General features: G+C 39.5%; 1 protein-coding gene across 1 annotated transcript in view; it reads right to left on the bottom strand.

The window, feature by feature from the left end:
• Positions 1 to 2340: 2340 nt before the first annotated feature.
• Positions 2341 to 26814, bottom strand: part of LOC122555930 (spermatogenesis-associated protein 16-like) — a 122197-nt gene continuing 97723 nt past the window's right edge. Inside the window, exons 8-10 of the mRNA XM_043702210.2 lie at positions 17057 to 17221; positions 7326 to 7409; positions 2341 to 2682 (exon numbers count right to left, since the gene is read on the bottom strand). Coding sequence (XP_043558145.1) covers positions 2461 to 2682; positions 7326 to 7409; positions 17057 to 17221 — 471 coding nt within the window. The 3' untranslated portion in view covers positions 2341 to 2460. The remainder of the gene's footprint in view (positions 2683 to 7325; positions 7410 to 17056; positions 17222 to 26814) is intronic.

Here is a 26814-nt window from a genome sequence, read left to right as displayed (position 1 = left end):
TAGCTTTATATGGTGAGTTATTGCAAAAGCATAAAAGGCTCTTTGATATCTTCCTGATTTTTAGCTTTTCAATTTTGGAAAAGATATGTAGAAATATAGGTATATCCTGAATTGTCCATGTTCTTTAAATCTAACTTTGAGGTATGAAGCAAATGTGTTTGAGTTGTTTAATTCTGGATTAAAATTTGTAGCATAATTTTTCAGGATGTTGAACAGATGGCAAAGGACAGTAGAACATATCAGCCTCTGTGTATGAAATATGGAAATTACAATTGCCAACCAAGAAAACCCAAAAGCCTGTGTAGAAAAAGAAAAAGCTGTTTTTTCAACTCTTATTAAGACTCTCTTATCTGTTCTGAAGAAGTAATATCAGGCTGGATGTTAATTCTACAGATGCTACCAAACTGGAGCTGCTTGAGCATTTACTGTTTAAGATTTTCAGCATCCATGGTAATTGGCTTCTGTGTCAGATTATGGATGACTTCGTTACCATGAACACAAATGGATGGTGTCTTTGGTCTTGAACATGAAGATAACATGTTATGGCAGGAGATTTCCACCTGTACATTTTTGAATATATCCCTTTTATGCACAGGAGGAAGTACCTCACTAAGTTGCCATCTCAGAATGTAAGAACTGTGCTTGTGCTCTAGGCTCTTGATCATTTTTATGACTGTATTTTAAATAAGAGGTTACAAAAAGACCTGGTGTGATGTCAATTTTAACATTCAGTTTCTAGTTGAATGACAGTCCCTTTAAGACCAGGAAATTATGTATGCCATTATAAAATACTTCCACTCGTTTCTCTTTTTTATTTCTCAACCACAGCCTTCCTTGAGGAACTGTAATCAAGATATTTAGGAACATATCTAAAACCTTTTGTTACAATCAGTTATAATGCAGTGGGCACATTGTTGAAATAGTATTATTACTGACAAAAGCATAACCATGTAGTTTCACTAGAATGGTGCTTGGTGTAAGGAAATACAAATAAAAGGAATAATGAAGATTATTTATAATGCTGTCCAAAGAGCCATTAGTAGCATAGACTTTGAATTGCAAAATCCTAGGTGCAGCTACCTCTGAGAATTCCCTGGAAATTTGAATGTGCCTGTGGGCAATTCCCCTGCATTGCCAAAGAAGTCCCTTAAAGTTTCATAATTAATTTTGGAGAGGTCCAACTCAGAAGCTTAATAGTTAGCCAAAGAGAATTTCTTTTTACGACTAGTTAATTATCAACCGCTGATCACCCCTGGCAACTCTCGACCAGACCATGACCTACCCTGAGCTCTCATTCACTTGTTTGGTACACTAGTGATGTCATCTACCTTCTCAACCAACTGCTACCTAAACCCACACTTGCCTTTTATAATTCACTTTCACAGAAGCTGTCAAAATAGCTAGTCATACTAGACATTTACATCTCTGAATATGGCACACTGCTTCAAGAGGGAGTGGAGTTTCTACAAAGACTTCCCGGTGTTAGATTTGTGAATTCTTAAGCAGCTTCATAATAGAAAGTCACTATCCTGGAACTTTGTGTGGAAGGTGTTTGATGGCAAGTGGATAATGTTTTTCAATCCTGTCTGGGTCAGATACACTATTTATTTCTGATTTAGTAATATTCTGGGTCATCGTACTTCTAATGTCTGTATGATCAAAGTAAAAATGAAGACAGGTGGAAGTTAAGTGCTAGCCGATATACAAGAGGTCCTAGATGCATGAGACAAGTGAGTAGGGAAGACATAGTTGGAAAGTTGAGATTAAAATGAATGAGTGAAATATCAACTCGATTAAGAGCAGGCTGGTTAAAGGCCAGGTAAAAGACCTAAATGGATGCTAAAAGTGGGTAGGAAGGCATGCTAATACTTATTAGGAGAGTGGTGACTAAAAATTAGAACTGGGTAAAATGATTCACTTAAGTTGCAACTTGAATCTCAGTAAATAAAAGCATGCACATTTTCAACGGGTTGACTTCACTCAAGACACAGATTTCAAAAAGCATAAAAATAGAAGATAAAGGGTGTCGTGGGATAGTGACTGTGTTTCTATCTCTGGGCCAGAAGCTGACAGTTCAAGTCCCACCTGTGATGGAGGCTTTATAACATATCCAAAGAGATGGGTTCAAAATTTGAAAAAGTGAAATAATTTGTCACTATTTTGGAGATCGTGCAGTTTTCAGTTGTACACTACATTGTTTATATACAGTCAGTTTATCAAACTGTATTAATTGCACATCCATGAAACCTGGTGCTCTGTGTTCTTGAACGTATATTTTAAATTGATCACTGACAAAGCTATATAATGTGAAAAAAAATCTGAAAAAAATAGTTTTTCAATTCCAGTTTTATCTTCATGTTTTGAAGCATTTCAATACAACTATTCAAGCTCCAATGGCAAGGTAATACCTCCACAATGAATACTGAAGCAAGGGAATTAATGTTCCGAGATGATGCTTCATTAATTTGAAGATGAGATTTTGTTGTCTTGTCGATCAGTCTGAGTAGGTGACTTTCCGATAGCCTTTGTGTCTCTGGATGGCTTCGAGTCACCAGGCAACAGAACAAGTTTCTGACTTTTTAGTTTCTTCATTTCTCTTCTCTGTTTTCGAGCTGTTTTCAGGGCTTTTGACTTCAGAAAATTATCTTCTAATTGATAGATAAGCTCCTCAATTAGCCCAACCTGTAATCAATCATCTATTAATATTTATTTAAATAATTCCTCTCCTTGGAATGCCAATGAAAAATATTGCATACAAATGGTTCAATTTTGAATTTTTTTTTTGCTTTTGAACCTGACTGGAATTCGTTACCAGGGTAAAATATGCCCTGAACTAGATTTATCCTAAACAAATATAGATAGTGGAAAAAAAAATAATTTATGGACACTAAGAAAATTCAGCCAATCTAAGTGCTTAAATCAACATTGTACTATAGTCTGGACGTTGACAAATGGTCAGGAAACGATTCTTGTTTTTCATGGCATCAGGATAAATGCAAAATTGTCAAATCTCAAGGGATGAGAACAAATTATACCATCTGTGGTAAATTGATTCTGGCTCAGCTATTGCCATAAAGAAAGCACTGGTGAAATATAGGTCCCCAAGCTCCTGGGTAATCAAAAAAGGTGCAATAAAAGCCAAGTTTCTGGTATTGAGACTGGCTGTAATGGAATGAGGGGTATGTCGGGTTCTAAGAGATCAACTGTGTTAGGGGACTCTCGAGTTTGAGGTACAGACAGACGTTTCTGTGGCCAGCAGTGAAAAATCAGAATGGTGTGTTGCTTCCCTGGTGCCAGGATCAAGGATGTCTCAGAGAGGGTGCAGAATGTTTTCAAGGGGGAGAGGGGCCAGCAAGAGGTCATTGTCCACATTGGAACCAACGACATAGGAAGGGAAAAGGTTGAAATTCTGAAGGAAGATTACAAAGAGTTAAAAAGGAGGTCCTCGAGAGTAGTAATGTCTGGATTACTCCCAGTGCTATGAGCTAGTGAGGGCAGGTATAGGAGGATAGAGCAGACGAATGCATAGCTGAGGAGCTAATGTATGGGAGAAGGATTCACATTTTTGGATCATTGGAATTTCTTTTGGGGTAGAAGTGACCCCAAAAGAAGGACATATTGCACCTAAATTGGAAAGGGACTAATATACTGGCAGGGAGATTTGCTCGAGCTGCTCGGGAGGATTTAAACAAGTAAGGTGGGGAAGGAGGGGGGGACCCAAGGAGATAGTGAGGAAAGAGATCAATCTGAGACTGGTACAGTTGAGAACAGAAGCAAGTCAAACACGGCAGGCAGGGACAAGGTAGGACTAATAAATTAAACTGCACTTATTTCAATGCAAGGGGCCTAACAGGGAAGGCAGATGAACTCAGGGTATGGTTAGGAACATAGGACTGGGATATCATAGCAATTACAGAAACATGGCACAGGGATGGGCAGGACTGGCAGCTTAATATTTCAGAATACATATGCTACAGGAAGGATAGAAAGGGAGGCAACAGAGGAGGGGGAGTGGCGTTTTTAGTAAGGAATAGCATTACAGCTGTACCAAGGGAGGATATTCCCAGAAATACATCCAGGGAAGTTATTTGGGTGGAACTGAGAAATAAGAAAGGGATGATCACCTTATTGGGATCGTATTATAGACCCCCCAATAGTCAGAGGGAAATTGAGAAACAAATTTGTAAGGAGATCTCAGCTATCTGTAAGAATAATAGGGTGGTTATGGTAGGGGATTTTAACTTTCTAAACATAGACTGGGACTCCCATAGTGTTAGGGGTCTAGATGGAGAGGAATTTGTTAAGTGCGCACAAGAAAATTTTCTGATTCAGTATGTGGGTGTACCTACTAGAGAAGGTGCAAAACTTGACCTACTCTTGGGAAATAAGGCAAGGGAGGTGACTGAGGTGTCAGTGGGGGAGCACTTTGTGGCCAGCGACCATAATTCTATTAGAGATAAATAGTGATGGAAAAGGCAGATCTAAAAGTTGAAGTTCTAAATTGGAGAAAGGCCAATTTCAACAGTATTAGGCAAGAACTTTCAAAAGCTGATTGGGGGCAAATGTTTGCAGGTACAGAGACGACTGAAAAATGGGAAGAAGCCTTCAGAAATGAGACAAGAATCAAGAGAAAGTATATTCCTGTTAGGGTGAAAGGAAAGGCTGGTAGGTATAGGGAATGTTGGATGACTAAAGAAATTGAGGGTCTGGTTAAGAAAAAAAAAGGAAGCACATGTCAGGTACAGAGGGGACAGATTGAGTCAATCCTTAGAACAGTATAAAGGCAGCAGGAGTACACTTAAGAGGGAAATCAGGAGGGCAAAAAGGGGATATGACATAGCTTTGGCAAATAGAGTTAAGGAGAATCCAAAGGGTTTTTACAAATACATTAAGGACAAAAGGGTAACTGAGGAGAGAATAGGGCCCCTCAAACATCAGCAAGGTGGCCTTTGTGTGGAGCCCGCAGAAAATGGGGAAGATACTAAACCGAGTATTTTGCATCAGTATTTACTGTGGAAAAAGACATGGAAGATATAGAATGTCGGGAAATAGATGGTGACATCTTGCAAAATGTCCATATTACAGAGGAGGAAGTGCTGGATGTCTTGAAATGGTTAAATGTAGATAAATCCCCAGGACCTGATCAGGTGTACCCTAGAACTCTGTGGGAAGCTAGGGAAGTGATTGCTGGGCCTCTTGCTAAGATATTTGTATCATCGATAGTCACAGGTGAGGTGCCAGAAGACTGGAGATTGGCTAACATGGTGCCACTGTTTAAGAAGGGTGGTAATGACCGCATCTAGACCGCATCAGGAGCAACGGATACAATAAACGATATTAGTGGATGTGCAAGTAAAACTTTGATGGATGTGAAAGGCTCCTTTAGGACCTTGGATAGAGGTGAGAGAGGAGGTGTGAGCGCAGGTTTTACAGTTCCTGCGGTAGCAGGGGAAAGTGCCAGGATGGGAGGGTGGGTTGTAGGGGGGCGTGGACCTGACCAGGTAGTCACGGAGGGAACGGTCTTTGCGGAAGGCGGAAAGGGGTGGGGAGGGAAATATATCCCTGGTGGTGGGGTCTTTTTGGAGGTCTTTTTGGAAATGTCGGCAGATGATTTGGTTTATGCGAAGGTTGGTAGGGTGGAAGGTGAGGGCATCAATGTGGACTTCAACAGTTTCCTCATTTCCCCTTCCCCCACCCCACCCTAGTTCCAAACTTCCAGCTCAGCACTGTCCCCATGACTTGTCCGGATGGTCTCCTCTACATTGGGAAGACTGGGCCCCTCCTAGCAGAGCGCTTTAGGGAACATCTCCGGGACACCCGCACCAATCAACCACACCGCCCCGTGGCCCAACATTTCAACTCCCCCTCCCACTCTGCTGAGGACATGGAGGTCCTGGGCCTCCTTCACCGCCGCTCCCTCACCACCAGACGCCTGGAGGAAGAACGCCTCATCTTCCGTCTCGGAACACTTCAACCCCAGGGCATCAATGTGGACTTCAACAGTTTCCTCATTTCCCCTTCCCCCACCTCACCCTAGTTCCAAACTTCCAGCTCAGCACTGTCCCCATGACTTGTCCGGACTTGTCCTACCTGCCTATCTCCTTTTCCACCTATCCACTCCACCCTCTCCTCCCTGACCTATTACCTTCATCCCCACCCCCACTCACCCATTGTACTCTATGCTACTTTCTCCCCACACCCACCCTCCTCTAGCTTATCTCTCCAAGCTTCAGGCTCACTGCCTTTATTCCTGATGAAGGGCTTTTGCCCGAAACATCAATTTCGCTGCTCCTTGGATGCTGCCTGAACTGCTGTGCTCTTCCAGCACCACTAATCCAGAATCTGGTTTCCAGGATCTGCAGTCATTGTTTTTACCCTGTACATGTATTTGGAAAGGCAAGGACTGATGAAGGATAGTCAACATGGCTTTGTGCGTGGGAAATCATGTCTCACAAACTTGATTGAGTTTTTTGAAGAAGTAACAAAGAAGACTGATGAGGGCAGAGCGGTAGACGTGATCTATATGGACTTCAGTAAGGCGTTCGACAAGGTTCCCCATGGGAGTCTGATTAGCAGGGTTAGATCTCATGGAATACAGGGAGAACTAGCTATTTGGATACAGAACTGGCTCGCAGGTAGAAGACAGAGGGTGGTGGTGTAGGGTTGTTTTTCAGATTGGTGGCCTTTGACCAGTGGAGTGCCACAAGGATCGGTGCTGGGTCCACTACTTTTCGTTATTTATACAAGCGATTTGGATGTGAGCATAAGAGGTATAGTTAGTAAGTTTGCAGATGACACCAAAATTGGAGGTGTAGTGGACAGCAAAGAAGGTTACTTCAGATTACAACAGTATCTTGATCAGATGGGCCAATGGGCTGAGAAGTGGCAGACTTTTCCCTGGGGTGGGAGAGTCTAGAACTAGAGGGCATAGGTTTAGGGTGAGAGGGGAAAGATATAAAAGAGACCTAAGGAGCAACTTTTCATGCACAGGATGGTACGTCTATGGAATGAGCTGCCAGAGGAAGTGGTGGAAGCTGGTACAATTGTCATATTTAAAAGGCATTTGGATGGGTATATGAATAGGAAGTGTTTGGAGGGATATGGGCCGGGTGCTGGCAGGTGGGACTAGATTGGTTTAGGATATCTGGTCAGCATGGACGGGTTAAACCGAAGGGTCTGTTTCCATGCTCTATAATTGAATTATGCAAAAACTGGGAAAAGAAAATTTGCAGGCACAATTTGCAAAGCAATTCACTCAAACCTAAATATTTCACAAACCATTGGTTTAGTTCCAATTGCATAAACCATTATATTGATAGTGTTACCTTTTCAGCTTTGTTCCAAACACATTCTCCATTATTCCTGTTTCCTTCAAGTGTGTCAACAGCATCTGTCATTAATGAATGCAGCTGTGGTGTAAACAAAAATCTGATCAATTGAGTACCCACAAGAAAGTAATATAACTGAACCTAAAGTTCTACCAAAAAATCCTAAAATATTGTGTGATCAGCCATTCTAGATTAAGTTGTAGTATTTTTCTCGACTGTTAGTAATGAGAAAGTAACAAGCAGCGAGTTGCATGGGACATTGGTATGTTTCTCAAAGTTCACTGGTGCATTTAAATAAGATATAAACTATTTTCCCAAAACTGACTTTGAGGGAGTACAGCCATAATGCTTCAACAGCTTGATTATTTATAATGAGACAGCCAATCTTTCATTGAGACAATCAGCATTACATGATTAGCATTTTAAATGCTATTTTGTATTCTGTTAAAGGAAGTAATTTCTCATTAAAACATGGTCATGACTGATAGCAACTTTCAAGATACCTATGATGCAAATTGTCTGTGAATTTGCCAATAATTCACATGATAATACGTGGTTTGGAATCTGACATACTTCAATACTTCAATACTTCCAACCATTGCAAGCCTTATCTAGTTTCAATTATGCAATAATTGGAGATATCAAATTCAAAGATTATAAACAATGAAATTCCTACTGCTGACCAGCAAGGAAAAAGGGGTTGTGGATTTTTTTTGGAATAGATCATTCATAAGATGTAATGTAATCATTCAAAATCTGAAAGCAACATCCCTTGTCTCATTTCACAAATCATGCAGGGCAAAAATAAACTCGTACTTATCTACTTGCAAGTGATAGCTGGTATGACCATATGCAAGAAATCAGGGCAGTCAGTACCTGAAATCCTGGCAGCAGATTGAATGCCTTTGTTTGTATTAGTCCGCTATGTCAGCTGCATCAAATAATGGCTATTGAACATGAGAGACTTTCGTAATATGATTTATATTTTCAGTGTACTGCCAATTCATATATGGGCAATATGCAGCATGTCCTCACTTAAACGTTGTGATTAGATTAGATTACTTACATTAGATTAGATTAGATTAGATTAGATTACTTAGATTAGATTAGATTAGATTAGATTACTTACAGTGTGGAAACAGGCCCTTCGGCCCAACAAGTCCACACCGACCCGCCGAAGCGCAACCCACCCATACCCCTACATTTACCCCTTATTACCTAACACTAAGGGCAATTTAGCATGGCCAATTCACCTAACCTGCACATCTTTGGACTGTGGGAGGAAACCGGAGCACCCGGAGGAAACCCACGCAGACACGGGGAGAACGTGCAAACTCCACACAGTCAGTCGCCTGAGTCGGGAATTGAACCCGGGTCTCTGGCGCTGTGAGGCAGCAGTGCTAACCACTGTGCCACCGTGCCGCCGTGGTTCCATTCCTGAATATTTTATTGCAAATTATTTCAATTAAACAATTTTTAAAAATAGAATCAGTTAAAATCAGTTATTCCTTCAGCTATTTCTCACTTGGGGACAATCCATACACTGATTGAAATACTCATCATACATGAACTGCAGAGTTCACTTCCAGCTGAAATAGAGTGTAAAACAACATACAAGATAGTTACAATCTAAGTCCAACATGTTATGAAATGTTTCATGGCAGCAGGCTAAATGTAAAATTGTCAAATTTCAAAGGATGAGAACAAATTATACTGTTTGAGAGAAAGGTTCTGAGTGGTAAATTGATTCTGGCTCAGCTATTGCCATAAAGAAAGCACTGGGGAAATATTGGTCCCCAAGCTCCTGGGTAATTCAAAAAAAGTGCAATAATTGAATTATGCAAAAAAACTGGACAAAAAATGTTTGGGTTATCTGTGGTACCGTTCTTCAAAATTGACCACGGTCCCTCTATTGCATGAAGTTGGTTGGTGCAGATAGTAGTTGAAATCCCAGGATTACCAGCATCAACTACATTGATAGATTCCAACACTTGAGTTATGAGTTTGGAACAGAAGCCAGGAGAAGAGCAGCTCCAGAACAGTCTCTCAATTGAGCAGACGGTGGAAACAGGAGCCAGGGAGATGAGCAATGGGAAGTGAGACAGATGTGAAGACATGGTTAGGAGCCTGGGCAAATTGGGACTCCAGAGACTTTAAAATGGGAATGTAGGCTGGGAATGGGGGCGTGGGATGTGTGTGTGCACGTAGATTGGTGCCCTGTGATAAATACATCATTTATATTTGATTAAGGGAAGAACGAAATTGCATTTTGTTTAATTGTGGTTAATCTTTAAACTATTTCTGTTGGGAAGGAAGTTTCTAAAATAAAAAGTAAGCACTGTGCTTTTATTGCTATTTCAAGGCTCAAACTAATGTAACCTTTGGCGAGCAAATGAAAATGCTTTCGGATGAGAAGTGGATAGAACTTTTACACAAATACACAGCTATGTTTTAAAATGGTAACTTAAAAGTATGTAACAAGTCTATTAGTTTGTACAGTTATATTGAACTTTGGGTGTCAAAAGTCATTGTTGGAATCATAGGTGAGTCTTGTAATTTAAGGGATATTGATAAAGCTGAATGCTGTCCCAAATTTATCAACAGGGCTATTTAGGCTGAAACTTATTTACTGGGAGGTGACATTACATTTTCCAAGAATGAGCACTGTGTGTTTGCTGGTGCCATTTTCGTACAGCTGTATGGAATTGGTAAACTAAGAGGGACACGTTGCTATAAATGGATGATCTTATAAGTTGATTTAGCATGTGAAAGAATGAATGAGGAAATGGTTGGAAGTGATATCAATAACCTAACAATTACTTTGAAAGAATCCAACCAGGAATTGGGTATTTATTGTTTATCCAATCTAAGACTGACCACAAACAATTCATGCACTAAATAGTCAATTAGACTTCAGAATACCGTTGATGCACTGGGGAGCATGTAGTAAGGATCAAAAGGGCCTTTGTTTTAGTTGTTCAGAGCACATGCAGGAAGACAGAGAACTTCAATCAATAGATCAGAACAAGAAACCAGTGCACACTGCTTTTACTGAGTATTATTTCTTTTGTACTTAGGATGTAAAAGTTATTTCTACCTGGATTTTGTTTTTGTAATAATCAGGACTAGTAAACAGTTGATTGGTTCTCTGAAACTCAGTCTGTGATTCTAACTGACATAGTTCTTATAATTAAAATTAATTTGCACCCCAAAATCTTGCAGGATTGATGTAGGAATGGAGAAAAGGTAACAATGTGCACAGCGTAGGACACAACAGGAGATTCTAAGACAAACAATTGTTAAACAGAAATTTATAACATTAAGTGGACATATTGGCACTACTTTTACCAGATAATCCCTTCTGAAGCATAGATGGGAGATGCACATGTGGATCCTGCAGAATCTCCAATCACAACAGCCGGAACAGCCTGAAAGTTTAAGGATTCTTCTGGGTAATTATCCTACACCCCACCCTGTCAAAAGTATCTATTCACAGAAACTGAAGTATTCTGCTTAAGTTAATAGGTACTCATGAAAGATTTGATTATTAAATATATAGTCTGACTCCTGAATAAGTATTCAACTGGTGCATAATTTAATACTTGTACCTCTAACTTTAAGATCCTGGGATCCAAAATCATCCATCCACCCGAAAGTACCCAGTGTTGCCCTCATCCTAATGGTTCCCTTTGCACGTGGATGCATGAAGCTGTGCACAGACACAAAGTATCACTGCAGGTTGAGGTTCTACCTGTTCCCAATGTCAAAGGATGGGTCTGGCCTTGTTGCCATGGAACACTCCAAGTAGTTGGACCGTTCTATATCACCTGACTTTTATGGAGAAATTTGCAAAGAAAAATACCTTTGACCACAAGTCTATCAGGAAGTGGTCAGCACATAGAATTCTCGAGAACCTGCAGGAAAATAAATCCTCTTGGGTTGTTCCCTGAGCAGACAGTCAAAGTCATTTGGTACAATGCCTCATTACCAGAACTTACCAACAAGCACCAAGACATAGTTTGGTTGGTGGCAAGAAGGGCACTACCTATGAGATCTTTCATGTATGCCTGGACTCTATGCGCTGCTCTCCAAGCACTTGTGGGGTATAGGGACTAGAGATTGTCACACATCTCCTGCTGGAATGTGCCTTGGCAAAGGAAGTTTGGAGGAAGTGGCAGTGGGTTTTGTAGAGGTGTGTCCAGAGTAGCTGCATGAGACAGGATTCTGTGCTCAGCTGTCTGTTCCCCGAGACATACACCGAGACAAATGGGGACTGTGCCTAGAGGACCACCAACTCTGTGAAACATGCTTTGTGGACTGCCCAAAACTTGCTAGTTTTCCAGAGCAAAGAGTTGACCTTGAATGAGTGTTGCAGATTGGCACATTTCAAGGTCCAGGACAATGTGCTGAGGGACCCACAAAAGCTTGCATCAGCTCCCGTCAACGCTAAGTGGGGAAAGGTCACCGTTTAAGTTCTTTCAGTCTGTTCGGTTATTGGACCCTTCTGGTGCCTCAAATGTATGTAAATATAGTCTTGTGCAAGTAAGAAATGCCTTCGGTTTGTTTGTTGGATACAGTCAAACTCTAATGTTTGGTTCTTCATATGCTACTGTACAGAAATGAACTGCTTTAGTGGCTATGTGGAGATATTTTCTATGAATAAAATAAAGTTTGAAATAAAGAAATTCTGAAAGCTGTGGCACATTGATTTAGTGCCAAGAAGTGAAATAACCTTCAACAGCAAAGTAAATAAGAAAGTCATAAAGAACAAGAGAGGTCCAATAGAGAATTTTCCTCTAAACATGTGAGATTTTTATTCTTTTTGATGTGCAGTGTAAATACTAATTCACATAAACAGTGCTTATTTGATTAGTATTGTTTCTTGTCAGGTAGAATTTATTGTTTGAAACCACCGCACCTGTGTGAATAATTTCAGTCAATTACTAGATCTTTGAATTTCTCTTTAAATGTTAATGGTCAGAAAATGCTAGTGCCACCCTCCTAACATCCTGGATGTTTTAACCTCGGTGTTAGTTATAGCCTACGCAATACAGGCATACAACATCAACTACAGAGGGTGAGGACATTCAGCCATATCTGTACGGTGGCTCAGTGGTTAGCACTGCTGCCTCACAGCACCAGCGACCCGGGTGATTCCACCCTTGAGCCACTGTCTGTGTGGAGTTTGCACATTCTCCCTGTGTCTACGTGGGTTTCCTCCGGGTATTCAGGTTTCCTCCCACAATTCAAAGATATGCAGATCAGTTGAATTGGCCATGCTAAATTGCCCATAGTGTTAGGTGCATTGATTAGGGGTAAATGTAGGGGAATGGGTCTCGGTGTGGACGTATTGGGCCAAATGGTCTGTTTCCACACTGTAGGGAATCTAATCTAATGTAGGGAATCTAATCTGTTACCTGCTGGTTAGTCTTGTTACTGGTAACATGTCAGATGGCAATTAGAGGCAAGTTTGATGAAATATGTGTTGATGCGCTGATGAGATGTGGATGTGCTCAGATGAAGGTGAGGTGAAGTTATAAATGTTAAGAGTGACTCATGATTGATAGGGAATATTGGTAGTTCAGCGATTGGGATATGATGAAATTGAACAGTGTGTGAAGCTAATGATGCAGTTGGTGATACATGGTCAGTGAAGAGCCATTCTTTGTACTGAACAACTTGTGACAGGTCATGAAACGCCTTGCAGAACTTTGTCCTGGTCCTGGAGGTTAGATTTCTGACACTGACCACAATGGCTACCAGATCACATTGCCTTCACAACATTTGTGTGGAAGGATTCCTTGACCCTTGTAAATAGATGACACATCCTCTCCACTTTCTGCATGAAGACCTCCAGTGCAATATCTTACCAAGTCTCTTATGAACATCGAAGAAATATATTACATGCCACATTGTGTTAAAATCACTCATATGAGTTACACAGCATTGGGTCAAAACAAAAGTTCACCCCCCAGAGCAGCAGACTGATTTAAGTGTGCTGGTAAGCTTGAACTATCATTCTAGTTTCTCAAAATTTTGTACAAGTAGCTACTCAACAGTGCACATATCACTGACTGCAAACCATTAAATTACCAGGCAGCAAAGTTAAATAAAAATTGGAACTATGGAAGCAAAAGACATTGTTGAAATGGAATTTGAAAATAAATGGCACAGACCCCAGTGGATAAAAGAGGAACTAATAACAGCAAAATGTGTGCACTACAAAAAAGGTGTTACAAAAAAACTTACAAGGGATTTCAAAATGAAGATAAAACTCTACACAATTAGTAAAAACAGAATGGTAAGGTGCAACGTGGGATCATTGAAAACTGAACACGGTAAAATCACAGTGAAAATAAAGAAATGGTGAAAACGCTTTGTGATTACAGTCAAGCCTGCTTGGCAACATCAGAAACTCGATCCCCTGACCTGTCCGGACTTGTCCGACCTGCCCAGCTCCTTTTCCACCTATCCACTCCACCCTCTCCTCCCTGACCTATCACCTTCATCTCCTTCCCCACTGACCTATTGTACTCTATGCCACTCTCTCCCACCCCCACCCTCCTCTAGCTTATCTCTCCACGCTTCAGGCTCTCTGCCTTTATTCCTGATGAAGGGCTTTTGCCCGAAACGTCGATTTTGCCTGTCCTCGGATGCTGCCTGAATTGCTGTGCTCTTCCAGCACCACTGATCCAGAATCTGGTTTCCAGCATCTGCAGTCATTGTTTTTACCTCTTTTACAACATCAGAAATCTACAGGTTCTCCACATTTTACATTGCCATGATTTACACTGTTTTGCTTTAATGCCCTTTTTCAGTTTTGTCTGTTTCCCCAGTTAAAACTGCAGTCCTTGCTTTAATATTACAGGCATTGGTTCTGATATAGGCAGCAAGGTTTGCTTACTGTCTATACCAGAACCAATGCCACATATGAATCATGCATCACGACTCCATGCTGGTTTTCAAAGGTAATTGAATTTGACAGCTGGAGGATGTAGGCCAGGAAGAATAAAGCTGGAAATATAAAATGAGAAAATTGAAATCAATTACACAGAAATTGGGAAGGATTAAGGATAATGGGGGACATAAAGAGAAATGAAACAGACAGAAAAATAACTCTTGTTTTTATAAAAAATCTCCCAAAAATAATTAATTAATTTCCAAAGGAACAAAACTTCAATATCAATGTTTCAGACCAGAGAGATCAGTTGACAATAATTATCAATTAGCACATGGTTTAAAAAATCACTTCCTCTTGAATACACTACCCCTCACTTTCTCCTGAAGAATTGGTAAGGAATTAGTGGTTTAATATCCAAAATTCATGCCATTTTATATTATTCAACATAGGTCCATTGGTAAGAATGGTAACAATAAACCCAATAGAGGAGCACAGGTAATTGACAGCGATTGACTGTTTCCATGTTTAAATACACATGTCAACACCTGTTGATCCTTGATTTACTCCATAATAATGGATACTGCTATCAGCATCACTGAATTTTGGGTCAATAATAGCAAACATATATTTCATTTGCAATTTAAAAGATCAGAGGCGGCTAAAAAATGACTAGTGGCAATAAAACCAACTAGGTTAAATATTTGTATGATGTTATTCAGCAGAGACAGCAGCAGCTGAACCTGTACTGCAACTTTTATAACTCAACCCATCAACCACAAATAAAGCAAAATCCGAAAAAAAGAATAGTTATTTACTATGAATTACAGTCAGCAATATATAATTTACAAATGTATAAAAATATAATTATAGGAGTTAAACCAAATAAAAATTGGAATTATGGAAGCAAAAGACATTGTTGAAATGGAATTTGAAAATAAATGGCACAGATCCCAGTGGATAAGAGAGGAACTCATAACAGCAAAATGTGTGGACTACAAAAAAAAGTATGACAATAAAACTTACAAGGGGTTTCAAAATGAAGACAAACTCTAGACAATTATTGAAAACAGAATGGTCAGATGCAACATGGGATCATTGAAAACTGAACATGGTAAAATCACAGTGAAAATAAAGAAATGGTGAAAACGCTTTGTGATTACAGTCAAGCCTGCTTGGCAACATCAGAAATCTACAGGTTCTCCACATTTTACATTGCCATGATTAACACTGTTTTGCTTTAATGCCCTTTTTCAGTTTTGTCTGTTTCCCCAGTTAAAACTGCAGTCCTTGCTTTAATACTACAGGGGTTTTAATCTTTATCATGCTGCGTACTTCAGAGTATTTGGATTTGTGAGCCACCATCCGTGTTCTTTGTTTACACGTGCATCATCAGTGTCTCATGGGGCCATATGAATCGCATCACTGTACTTGCGGTTGGGAAAACTTTATTCACGAAGATTGTAAATATTTGTGCAAGTACTTTAAGACTTTTATATCAGCATGATTCATGGACTCCTTGAATTACTTCTAATTTACAGAGTTTTCTGCAGTTAAAAAGAAAAGCTCCTGTACAGTACATGACTTACAAAAGTTGCTGGGAGACTGCTTTTATTGCATACACGTGAGGGGCCATTTTAAGTCAGTGGGAGAGCACAAGTCAGAAAGTGATATTAGAATCTCTTATTCAAGACTTGTCTTCCAATCCCTTTCGAACATGAGCCAGAAACACACAGCACGTGATGCTGACAAGGTTAAGCAAATCGTGAGAAGTGTTACATAATTAGATATTCATTAGATTAGTGAGAAGCAGCATCTTGAAGAACATGGAAAGACTCTTGATGAAGATCTTTACACTGGAAAGACAGATTATGATGTCATCTAACTGTTAGAAATATACAGTGTCCGTCTGATCTGGAACTTATACAGTTATACAACATTCATCTTTTTCCTTTAAATAATAAGAATCCTTTTTTTGATAATATATCTTTATGAATATCTTTTACATTATTTCTATAAATTAAGGTAATGCCTTGGTGGGAATATGATAAGAATGGATCTAGTCTTGTTCCATTTGTTGCAATTTGCTATGTAGTTTTATTCTAGATGTGCTTCTGCTATCACAGACGAATGCATATCATTTGTCATAGATGCGTACAGTAGTTGGCATCTGGAATTATATCTATTGTTGTCATCCTGTGTAACAGGTGGTCGATTATCCCAAGTAAATACTTCTGACATATTCCAATGGAAATTAGTATGACAGGAATCAATTCTTGCTCAGTTGAATAAAATGACATGGCACATGATAACCAGGAAGTGGTGTTCCACTAGGATCTGTGCTATCACTTTCACCATTTAGATAAATAAAGTGAAATTAGGGATCAGAAATATCATTTCAAAATTTCTAAAGAAACAATCAGTTTGTGGTATAATTAATGCTTAGGAAGGCGAAGGATGAGATCAAAACTTGAAGCCTTTAAAAGTAGATAGTCACTAATAAATCCAATAGAGAATTCAGGAGAAGCTTCTTTACCCAGAGAATGTGGATGGTGCCACAGTGATATGAATACCCAACTAAGTTCACAAACATTATCCTATGTGACCAAAGCAAATAACAGTGTTCTGCAATGTTGCCACCAAAGATTCCTCCCCTGTCAAAACAAGTATCAAACAGGGTTATGTCATTTGCAGTTTTATGCCCCAACCTATGATAAATTTTTACCAAGCAATACTTAACATTACTTTGCACAGTAATATACTGAATTTGGAAATAACATTTTTAATATGTGAACATTTAAAGCAGAAGATGTACAGAAAGTTGTTTTACCAGTTCAATTTCATGTTGACTCATTTCGTGCAGATACGGCATGGTCGCTAGTTCTGCAATAGTTTGATTAATCACTTGTGCTTGTTCCTTCATACGTTTTAGCTGACTCAGGTAACTGGCGTACTGTAGTTTTTCGATAACACCTGCACCAGGGCAAATCCCCCCCTGACCCTCATCAAAGAAAGACATGTTAGAGAGATGATATCAAAATATTTCAGATCACTGACAACTTACTCAGAGTTACTTTTCAAATATTCATTTCCTATTAATAGAAGGTAAATTGATTTCAAGCAAGTTGCTTTCCTAAATTGTTTGAACTCTGCATGCTTAGTGTCTAACAGTCTTACCGAACATTATATCTTTTATTACTGAAATTACAGCTTAAAATTAATTATATTTTAAAATTATTCCTGCTATAAATTTAATCTTAGGTACACAATGAACAGTTTTCAACATAAACAAAATTCAATATTCGATGTATAACCATTGGTTTCATAGTGCAGATACTGTACTGTGACTTATGCTTATAAAAGTATGTTCAATGCATGCACATGTTCTGGTGCAGAGGAATAGGTAGTGCATTGGGTCAGAACTAGACTTGAATTATGTCCAATAAAATAGAATGCAAGTCTCTTGTCTGATTAATTTTTATACATATATGTTAGTAAATATCTTGAGACAGCACTTCCTGTTGACAATACCATTGGCCACCATTTTCAGCACACTGTTCATAAAATAATATTGCAGAAAATTCTTTGAAAATGCCATCCTATTTGCCTCCATCCCCATTCATTTTTCATAACAATGCAACATTTTTTTGTTCAGGCAAATATCCAATCTACCTTTGAATGTTACTGTTGAATCTGCTTCCACCATCTTTTCAGGCAATGTATTTGAGATCATAACAATTAACCAGCCATGTCATAAGAACAATGCTAAGCAACTTCCTCCATTCCCACCACCAAACCCCCTTGCACCTCAAAGCTAGTGCCTGAAATCTATTCATTGTTTATTGATCCTCCTATGAGTAAAAACATTTTCTCCCATTCTACTTGATCAAAACATTAATACTTTGCAACTCATTTCTAATGAAATACTTATGTCCACGCTTAAAATAGAAACTCTGTAATTGCATCACCCAGTAATTCTGAACTGTCTAGAAATAAATCTAGAAATCACTCAAAACATTTTGAAACAAATTTCTCATCTGGAAATTTTAGAACCAATAGTTTTTTCAATAAATTTATAACAAGCAAAATATATTTTGAAACATTATGAAGTTCACTGAAGTGTATATTTTCACATTGTCTTTTGTGTCCCAACTTTTGGCATGGCACAAATGGAATGAAATTATAAAGTAATCGATGAAGCTAGTGATCAGCAGTGGGAACCACTGTGATGGAATATCTAGTGGCCACTCTGTCAAGACCAATAGAACTTCAGACCACCGATATTTAAAAGTACAAAGAGGTGTGAGAATAGAACTTTAAGTATCATACTTTATGTGTGATTCTGTTCTTATATACAGCAATGGGCATAGTGAGGCTCACTCCACTGAGAGTGTCATAGATGTCATGGACAAGGCAGCTGACATCATCTCTCAGGATGATAGCTAATCTGTTTCTGCTGCTAGTTTTACATCTAGTGCCCTCTCGGTTACAGCCAGCCAGCTGAGTTAAGTCCTGGCCAACATCGACATTTAGAAGTCTGTTCTATTGGCACAGCTCCTTGGGAGCGACCTAGCACTGGTATCTCAAATACCATCAGTCGACATTCAGCAACCTTCCAATTCCCAAACTGACACTAGAGGGAAATCACGTTGTTGGAGTATTTGAATAAGTAAAATATCACAGAAGTCAAGAAAAGAGCCTTGCATTGATGTGGTGATTGTTTCACAATTGATAATTATTTTGAAATATGGAATTAAGAGTGACAGAATAGCTTGCTGATGTGTTTTGTTTTCTTAGCTGCTGACCTTAATATTTTTAATTATGTTTGTACATTACCAGAGAAAGTGTATATTTTCAGGACATTCATGTGGTTTGTCTGCGTGTACCTTTGCTTTGGTAGGAAGGAGAGATTATTCAGCTGAACTTCTCGATAATTACTTGCTGGCACATGATTCTAGCACATGGTGGGGTTGCCTGCCTTTTCTCTTGATTAACACCTTCATTTTCCTGCTGATCTTCATACCACTTTCATGCATTTTTTTTCTTTTAGATGTCTGGGGGCTAGCCTTTTTACAGAGCAAAATTATGCTATATACACCAGATGACAATAAATCTATTTGGGCCTGTACTGCCTGTGAAAGCAAACAGGCCTCTTTTGCAGAAGGTCAATTATTCTATTATCTTTGCTGGCAATAATATTCAATAGCATCTGTGCTCAGATAACCACAGGAATCAAAGTCAGCTGATCGAGAATAAGTCTCATCCCCAGTCAACTGACCTGACTTCCTAATTTCCGGGTGCAAGGGAGATAACAACACTGTGCCCTAGTTGTAGTAAGCTGGGCAGGATGTACTGTTTATTGTTGTGTACAAGTTGCACATTCAGGAGTGGAATGTCTTCCTTTACATGCACAAAAAAATATGGGTAGTCACCGAAACCTTGAAAACATCTCTGGACTTAACATTAAGTGGGTTTCTCTCTGAATGCTGTTACCAGATCTGTAAAGTTTCCATCATTTTCTGTTTTTATTCTCAGATTTCAAGCATCTGCAATATTTTGCTTTCATCAGTATAGTTACTGGTCACATACAGTGTTAGGTCTCCACGCTTTCCCGTTCTCATATCAGCTGGACTGTGCAATTTTTTTGATGAGGATACTCTTTCATCTCATCCAGCTACAATGGCCGACCAATGGAACCCTCATTTATAAAATTAACTGTGCTGAAAGCAAAGTACAGAAAAAACTCTACATTTCCAAAACACTTAATGATATATTTGCAAACACTAACACTTGCCTAATATAAGGGATGGGAGGGACAGGTCTTATGAATTTGCAAATTAAGAATAGTACAGAACGACATGACAGAACAGCAGACTCCCATGATTTAAATAGTTACAAATCACACAACAGCAGATTAAAGTCCAACAGATTTAATTGGAAGCATGAGCTTTCGGAGTTTCGCTCCTTCATCAGATGGTTATTGAGTGCACAATTGTAAGATGCAGAATTTATGGCAAAAGTTTAGTGTGATGTAATTGAAATTATACATTGAAAAATATATTGTTAAGTCTCTCATCTGTTAGAATGACCATGATAGTTTCACTTCTTTCATATGTAAATCACAAAACTTTTTTAAAAAATTACATTCTCAGGTTAACTGTAACAATTGGTGTCAGCGCAGATAAGATGATGAGATGTTGAAAGTCATCCTTACTTCCATTGGGCTAACAATTTGGGCATCCCATAATAAACTTAGGAACCTTATCCAGGGTCTGGTTATAACAACAAGGACCATTTGAGCTAATATTGTTGCTCTTCAATCTAAAATGTTGCTGGCTAAGTTCATTGAGGATCTGCAATTTGCAGGACAAAACATGGGTCTCCCTTTCTATTCTTCCCTTCTAGCTCTCCACACCCCCTTGTTTCAATGATAGAGTCATAAAGATGTACAGCATGGAAACAGACCCTTCGGACCAACCTGTCCACGCCGACCAGATATCCCAACCCAATCTAGTCCCACCTGCCAGCACCCGGCCCATATCCCTCCAAACCCTTCCAATTCATATACCCATCCAAATGCCTCTTAAATGTTGCAATTGTACCAGTCTCCACCACATCCTCTGGCAGCTCATTCCATACACGTACCACCCTCTGTGTGAAAATGTTGCCCCTTAGGTCTCTTTTATATTTCCCCTCTCACCCTAAACTTATGCCGTCTAGTTCTGGACTCCCCAATCCCAGGGAAAAGACTTTGTCTATTTATCCTATCCATGCCCCTCATAATTTTGTAAACCTCTATAGGGTCACCCTTCAGCCTCTGACGCTCCAAGGAAAACAGCCCCAGCCTGTTCAGCCTCTCCCTGTAGCTCAAATCCTCCAACCCTGACAACATCCTTGTAGATCTTTTCTGAACCCTTTCAAGATCCACAACATCTTTCTGATAGGAAGGAGACCAGAATTACATGCAATATTCCAACAGTGGCCTAACCAATGTCCTGTACAGCCGCAACATGACCTCCCAACTCCTGTACTCAATACTCTGACCAATAAAGGAAAGCATACCAAATGCCTTCTTCACTGTCCTATCTACCTGCGATCCACTTTCAAGGAGCTAGGAACCTGCACTCCAAGGTCTCTTTGTTCAGCGACACTCCCTAGGACCTTACCATTAAGTGTATAAGATTTGCTTTCCCAAAATGCAGCACCTTGCATTTATCTGAATTAAACTCCATCTGTCACTTCTCAGCCCATTGGCCCATCTGGTCCAGAACCTGTTGTAATCTGAGGTAACCCTCTTCACTGTCCACTACACCTCCAATTTTGGTGTCATCTGCAAACTTACTAACTATACGTCTTATACTTGCATCCAAATCATTTATGTAAATGACAAAAAGTAGAGGACCCAGCAACGATCCTTGTGGCACTCCACTGGTCACAGGCCTCCAGTCTGAAAAACAACCCTCCACCACCACCCTCTGTCTTCTACCTTTGAGCCAGTTCTGTATCCAAATGGCTAGTTCTCCCTTTATTCCACAGCTTCCACTTGCTTCGCTGAGGTTAACTTTTTAAAAAATTAACAAGTAATCTTTCTCTTATCCTGTTCCTTCTAATCTTGCTCATTTTCATTACCAAACCTACAGCTCCCCCGTTGATTTACATTATCAACATATCACTCAACTTTATCCTTTCTCTTTTTCCACCTTGACTAATATTCAGTTCGTCTTAACCTGATTCCATTTCCATTGCTCCAGTAATAAGTCAGCCCTCAACTTCAACCTGCTATTCCCTTCTACCCTTATTCTCTTGTACATTCTTTATAAAGATGCTCTCAAAGTTCTGTTTAGCCCTCTCTATTTAGTACATTTACATACAGTTGTTAAGTTTTAGAAACTGTTTCTCAGCTTCAAATAACTTAACGTTTTTAACTGTCAACAAATCAGAAATGAGCTAAATAGCTGGTTTTGAAATTCAACCGTTTATATAAAATTGAAGTTAGCATTGAAAAAGACAATTGCTCACCTCATGCTCCCTCCCCAACCAGTCTCTTTTTTATGTCTTTATTTATACAGCCTCTCTTCTTCTGATCCCCATCTCTCCTATCCTCTCCCTCTCAGCTTCATATGAAATTGTAGAGTGCAAAATTATAGCTGCAATACTGTTATTTATTTAATTATTTTCTCTCTTGTAGGAAGGCACATGCAACAACATAAAAAGCTTCACTTCCAAAACAAAACTCAATATAACTTACGTACTAATTTTTTCATTTATTCTTTCATGAGATGTGTATATTGGTGGCAAGGCCGGCATTTCTTACTCATCCCAAAATAGTAGTCTACCGGGGTGGATATGTCAAAACTACTGACTGCTAAAAAATATTTTGATTCAGTGACAGAAACAGCAATGTAGCCCCAAGCCAGGTATGGGGTGAGTCTTGGAGAGGAACTTGTCATTGATGGTGTTCCTATGCATCTGCTCTCTTTGATCTCCCGGTAGTACAGGCTGAGTTTGGAAGGGAATTAGAATCCCTAGTGTGGAAACAGGCCCTTTGGCCCAACAAGTCCACACTGGCCTTTTGAAGAGTAACCCATCCAGACCCATTCCCCTACCCTATATTTACCTCTGACTAATGCATATAACCTACACATCCCAGAACACTATGGGCAATTTAGCAAGGCCAATTCACCTAATCTGCACATCTTTGGATTGTCGGAGGAAACCAGAGCACCAGGAGGAAACCCTCGCAAACATGGGGAGAATGTGCAAACTCCACACAGACACAGAGGCTGGAATCAAACCCAGGTCCCTGGCGCTGTGAGACAGCAGTGCTAACCACTGAGCCACCGCGCCACCCTAAATTGATAGGAAACTTGTAAAATTGTTGTAGTCATCTTATTGATGGTGCACACTGCTACCATTGTATGTTAGTGATGGAGGGGGTGATTGTTCAAAGTGGTGGATGGAGTGCCACTTAAAAGGGTGCTTTGTTTTGGATGGTGATGAGTTTCTTCAGTGTTGTCGGAACTGCATTCACTCAGGCAAGTGGGGGTTATTTCCATATGACACAGGAGCAGAATTAGGCCATTTGATCCATTGAATCATCAGACAACTGACTTGTGCATTTCAGATGATTGGAAGGTTTGGGTAGTAAATTGTCATACTCAGTATCATCTTATCAAGACTAATTAAGGAAATATAACAAATATAAGTCTTGTCAGCTCACAGCCCAAGACAAAATAAAAAAAATAAATCCCAGCCTCTGACCTGCTCTTGTAGCCACAGTATTTCTTTGGCTGGCTTATAGTTGGTTAGATCTCCAACTCTGATAAACTGCAAGGACATCCTGGCCTGATATGACTGGCTTCCAAGAACCAAAAAAGAGCTGAATTCCAGAGATGACGTGGCAGTGATTGCCCTTGACATCAAGGCCATATTTGTGGCATCAAGGAATGGTTGTGGTTGTAGGAGTTCAGTCATCTCCACTGCAGGACATCTCTGCAGGATTCCTCAAACTAATGTCCAAGGCCCAGCCATCTTCAGATGCTTCATCAACAACCTTCCCTCCAGTGAAGAGATGCAGAGGAATAAGGATCACCTTAATGTTTAGCTGTCAAGGATGATAAGTGCACAACAATTTTACTCATTCCCCTACCTTCCATCTCCATATATGGTACATCTGCAAACCGAATGACCACTCCCTTAAACCTCTATTAAATAAAACTGAAAGTGCTCAGTCAAGTTCTCAATCAATGACAATGTAGATTTAGAAGTGCCCTGAAAAGATACTGTCGACCAAACAGCCAAATGTATTAAAGGTAATAAACATGATGACAAATGCATTCCTCAAACATGTCAAACAATAGTTCTTTTCTTTAGAGATTTTACTCACTCTAGCATTCCAGGTTCGATTCCTGCCATAGCAGATGACAGAATTCGAATTAAATAAAAAAAACCTGAAATTAAGAGTCTAATGATGATCATGAAACATTTGTCAATTTTCAGAAAAACACTGGTTCACTAATGTCCATTAGGGAAGGAAATTGCCATCCTTGTCTGGTCTGGCCCATATGTGACTCCAGACCCACAGAAATGACTTTTAAAAGCCATCTGAGGAATTCGGGTTGGGCAATAAATGTTGACCTAGCCAGTGAAGTCTCATCTCGTGAATGATTTTTTTTCAAAAATCAATTGAGATGCTATCCTTACGGTATGAGGAAAGTTGATAGAAGACATTCGCTGCTCATATTTGGATCCTTATGATTGCTCATGGACAACAGTGTCCCAGTACTTTCAGCTGATAAAACCCAGCTGCACATCAGTTTCCACCACAGCAATCTGGTCCTCTCAACTTGTTGACACCATACATAATTTGAGATGTGGTAGAAAAGCAGATGTAAGCATCATGTACTATTTCTACTCTGTGTCAGAGCAAAAGACCTATAGTTCATGATGTCTATGAATGTGTGGTGATTTGAAAGCCACTATTAATGTGATCCACTATTTCGAAAGTGGAGTCAAAAGTCTGGATGGAAATTGCATGAGCTTCCACTAAAGGCACATGGGCTAGTAGCACAGATTCATGTAAAGGCTAGGTTATATTGTTCCAGAAGGGGACAAACTGGAACTAGACTACTCCATCATACAGCCTTGATGTGGCAATGCCTTGACAAGCCTTACAATACTTGCATTATTTGTTAAAAGAGGTTTTCTTTTTAAGCCTGTATCCTTGAGGTTCCCATCTTTGTTCTGATCAGCAGAGTTGACAACTTCTCTGTTTGGTAAGTCATTTCCTGGGCTGATCCTGGCATGCATATCTGCTCACCCTGACTTTTGGGTGTTTCACCAGAGGGGAGTACCTCTCCCTGTCCCCACCCTAATATGCTCTTGCCTGAATTGGTACCAATCATAGTGGTAGTGCGTGGGAGAGATGCAGCACTAAACATCGCATCCTCTGGAAGACTGACCTGAGATGTGTTTAACATCACCCATTTTGAGAAGTATCTTGAGGAAAAAGAAGAGATAATAGTTAGTAAAGCACTGCAAGGTTGGACATTGGCAGTTGGAAGTCTTCAGAATGAAAGATAAAGTTGTCAAGCTGTTTGAAAGTGATTTTTGCTGAGATGAATGAAGAGGTACAAGTAATAAGTAGACTGCTCAAACAAAATGCATGCCTTGCCTGTCCTGATGTGCAATGCTTTACTATACTACTAAGGTCCAGGGGTTTTTGATTCATCTGGATGAAAATTATGATTCCGAGCATTCCTCCCTTTACATTGTGTGCTTAATGCAAGATTGACCCTTACTGTGCAAATTATCATCATATAAGGCAGAAAGGAGCTACCACTATTGCGTGCTTTGTCCTGTAAAAAGTGAGAATTAGCATCAGTGGGTAGCTTATAACCAAATATGTGTCGGTAACCCCATACACTTGGGAGCTTGAAAAAATATTGCGATCAGACATGATGAATAGACACCTATATATTTGGTATATGATAAAAGGAATTGTCATAATCCACTTGGGAAAATGTACTGACATTCGAGCCCTACTATTCCTAGGGTCATCACGAGTGAATGATTTAATCAAGTTACTGAAAGTTCCCCAATATACATGTATGATAGACTCAGGTGAACAGAAAACACTGATTAAGATTCTGTACATAACAAGAAACTACCATTTATTACAAATAAATCAATTCTAATCTTAGAAACAAAATATGAATTATCAAATTAAACCATTGCTGGCTAATCCTCTCTTTCCTAAACCCTTACATATATGCAGACTGATACAAACAAACAAACGTAGATGTATTGGGTGGACAAAAAAAAAACCGAGGAGACAGTTCAATAACTCTAGACGATAGGATTTGATGAGGTATTCCTTTTGTTTTTCCAATCTCCAACCTCATTATTTCCCAATTCTATCAGTTCTTTAATAAAGACACAAAGTGGGTAACACATTAATTGTTTATTCTTTTGATCACTCATTCAAGGCAACTTTCTTACCTCACTGCAGACAAGAGAGAAAAAAAGAGATGCTGTCTCTTGAAGTCTCGAGACCTTCTGCCACAGTATTGTGCACGCACAAGCTGTACACTGTCCCAAGGATCAATCAGAGAGTTGTCATGCTGATAACTCTTAGCCCACAAAATTGGTCCTGATTGGACAAACCAATCAGAAATCTGTTTCGAGATGATGTTTGCTATGTATACACACCTATGGCATCTCAGACATCTCCCCCCACTGTTTGAACATAGCAACAGTGTAATCACAATTTAATGAATTCTAGTAAGTTGTTTTTCAAAGTGCGTAGTCCTTTGTTTAAAACAATCTTAGTCCACAGTCCAAACAGAAAGGTGTGGTCATAACAGAGTCCTGTGAGGACACATTGATTTTGCAACAGCTATCATTGCACATGTTTGGCACATTTCATTCTGCTCAAATCTTGCTCCATGTTAAAGGATATCATTAAAACAATATGCTTTCAATAGGAAGACATGTCCTATAAAGATCTTAGCTGTCTCGTATTCTGTTCTGATGTTTACATGTTCAAGTTACACTTGCAGACTATTCTTCCACTAATAAATAAGAGAA

This window comes from Chiloscyllium plagiosum, unplaced genomic scaffold (assembly GCF_037043375.1).
Source record: "Chiloscyllium plagiosum isolate Xiang-an unplaced genomic scaffold, Cpla_swu_hap1 HiC_scaffold_13, whole genome shotgun sequence".
Classification (NCBI taxonomy): domain Eukaryota; kingdom Metazoa; phylum Chordata; class Chondrichthyes; order Orectolobiformes; family Hemiscylliidae; genus Chiloscyllium; species Chiloscyllium plagiosum.
The sequence above is the reverse complement of the archived record's forward strand: the minus strand, read 5'-3'. Positions and strand labels throughout refer to the sequence as shown.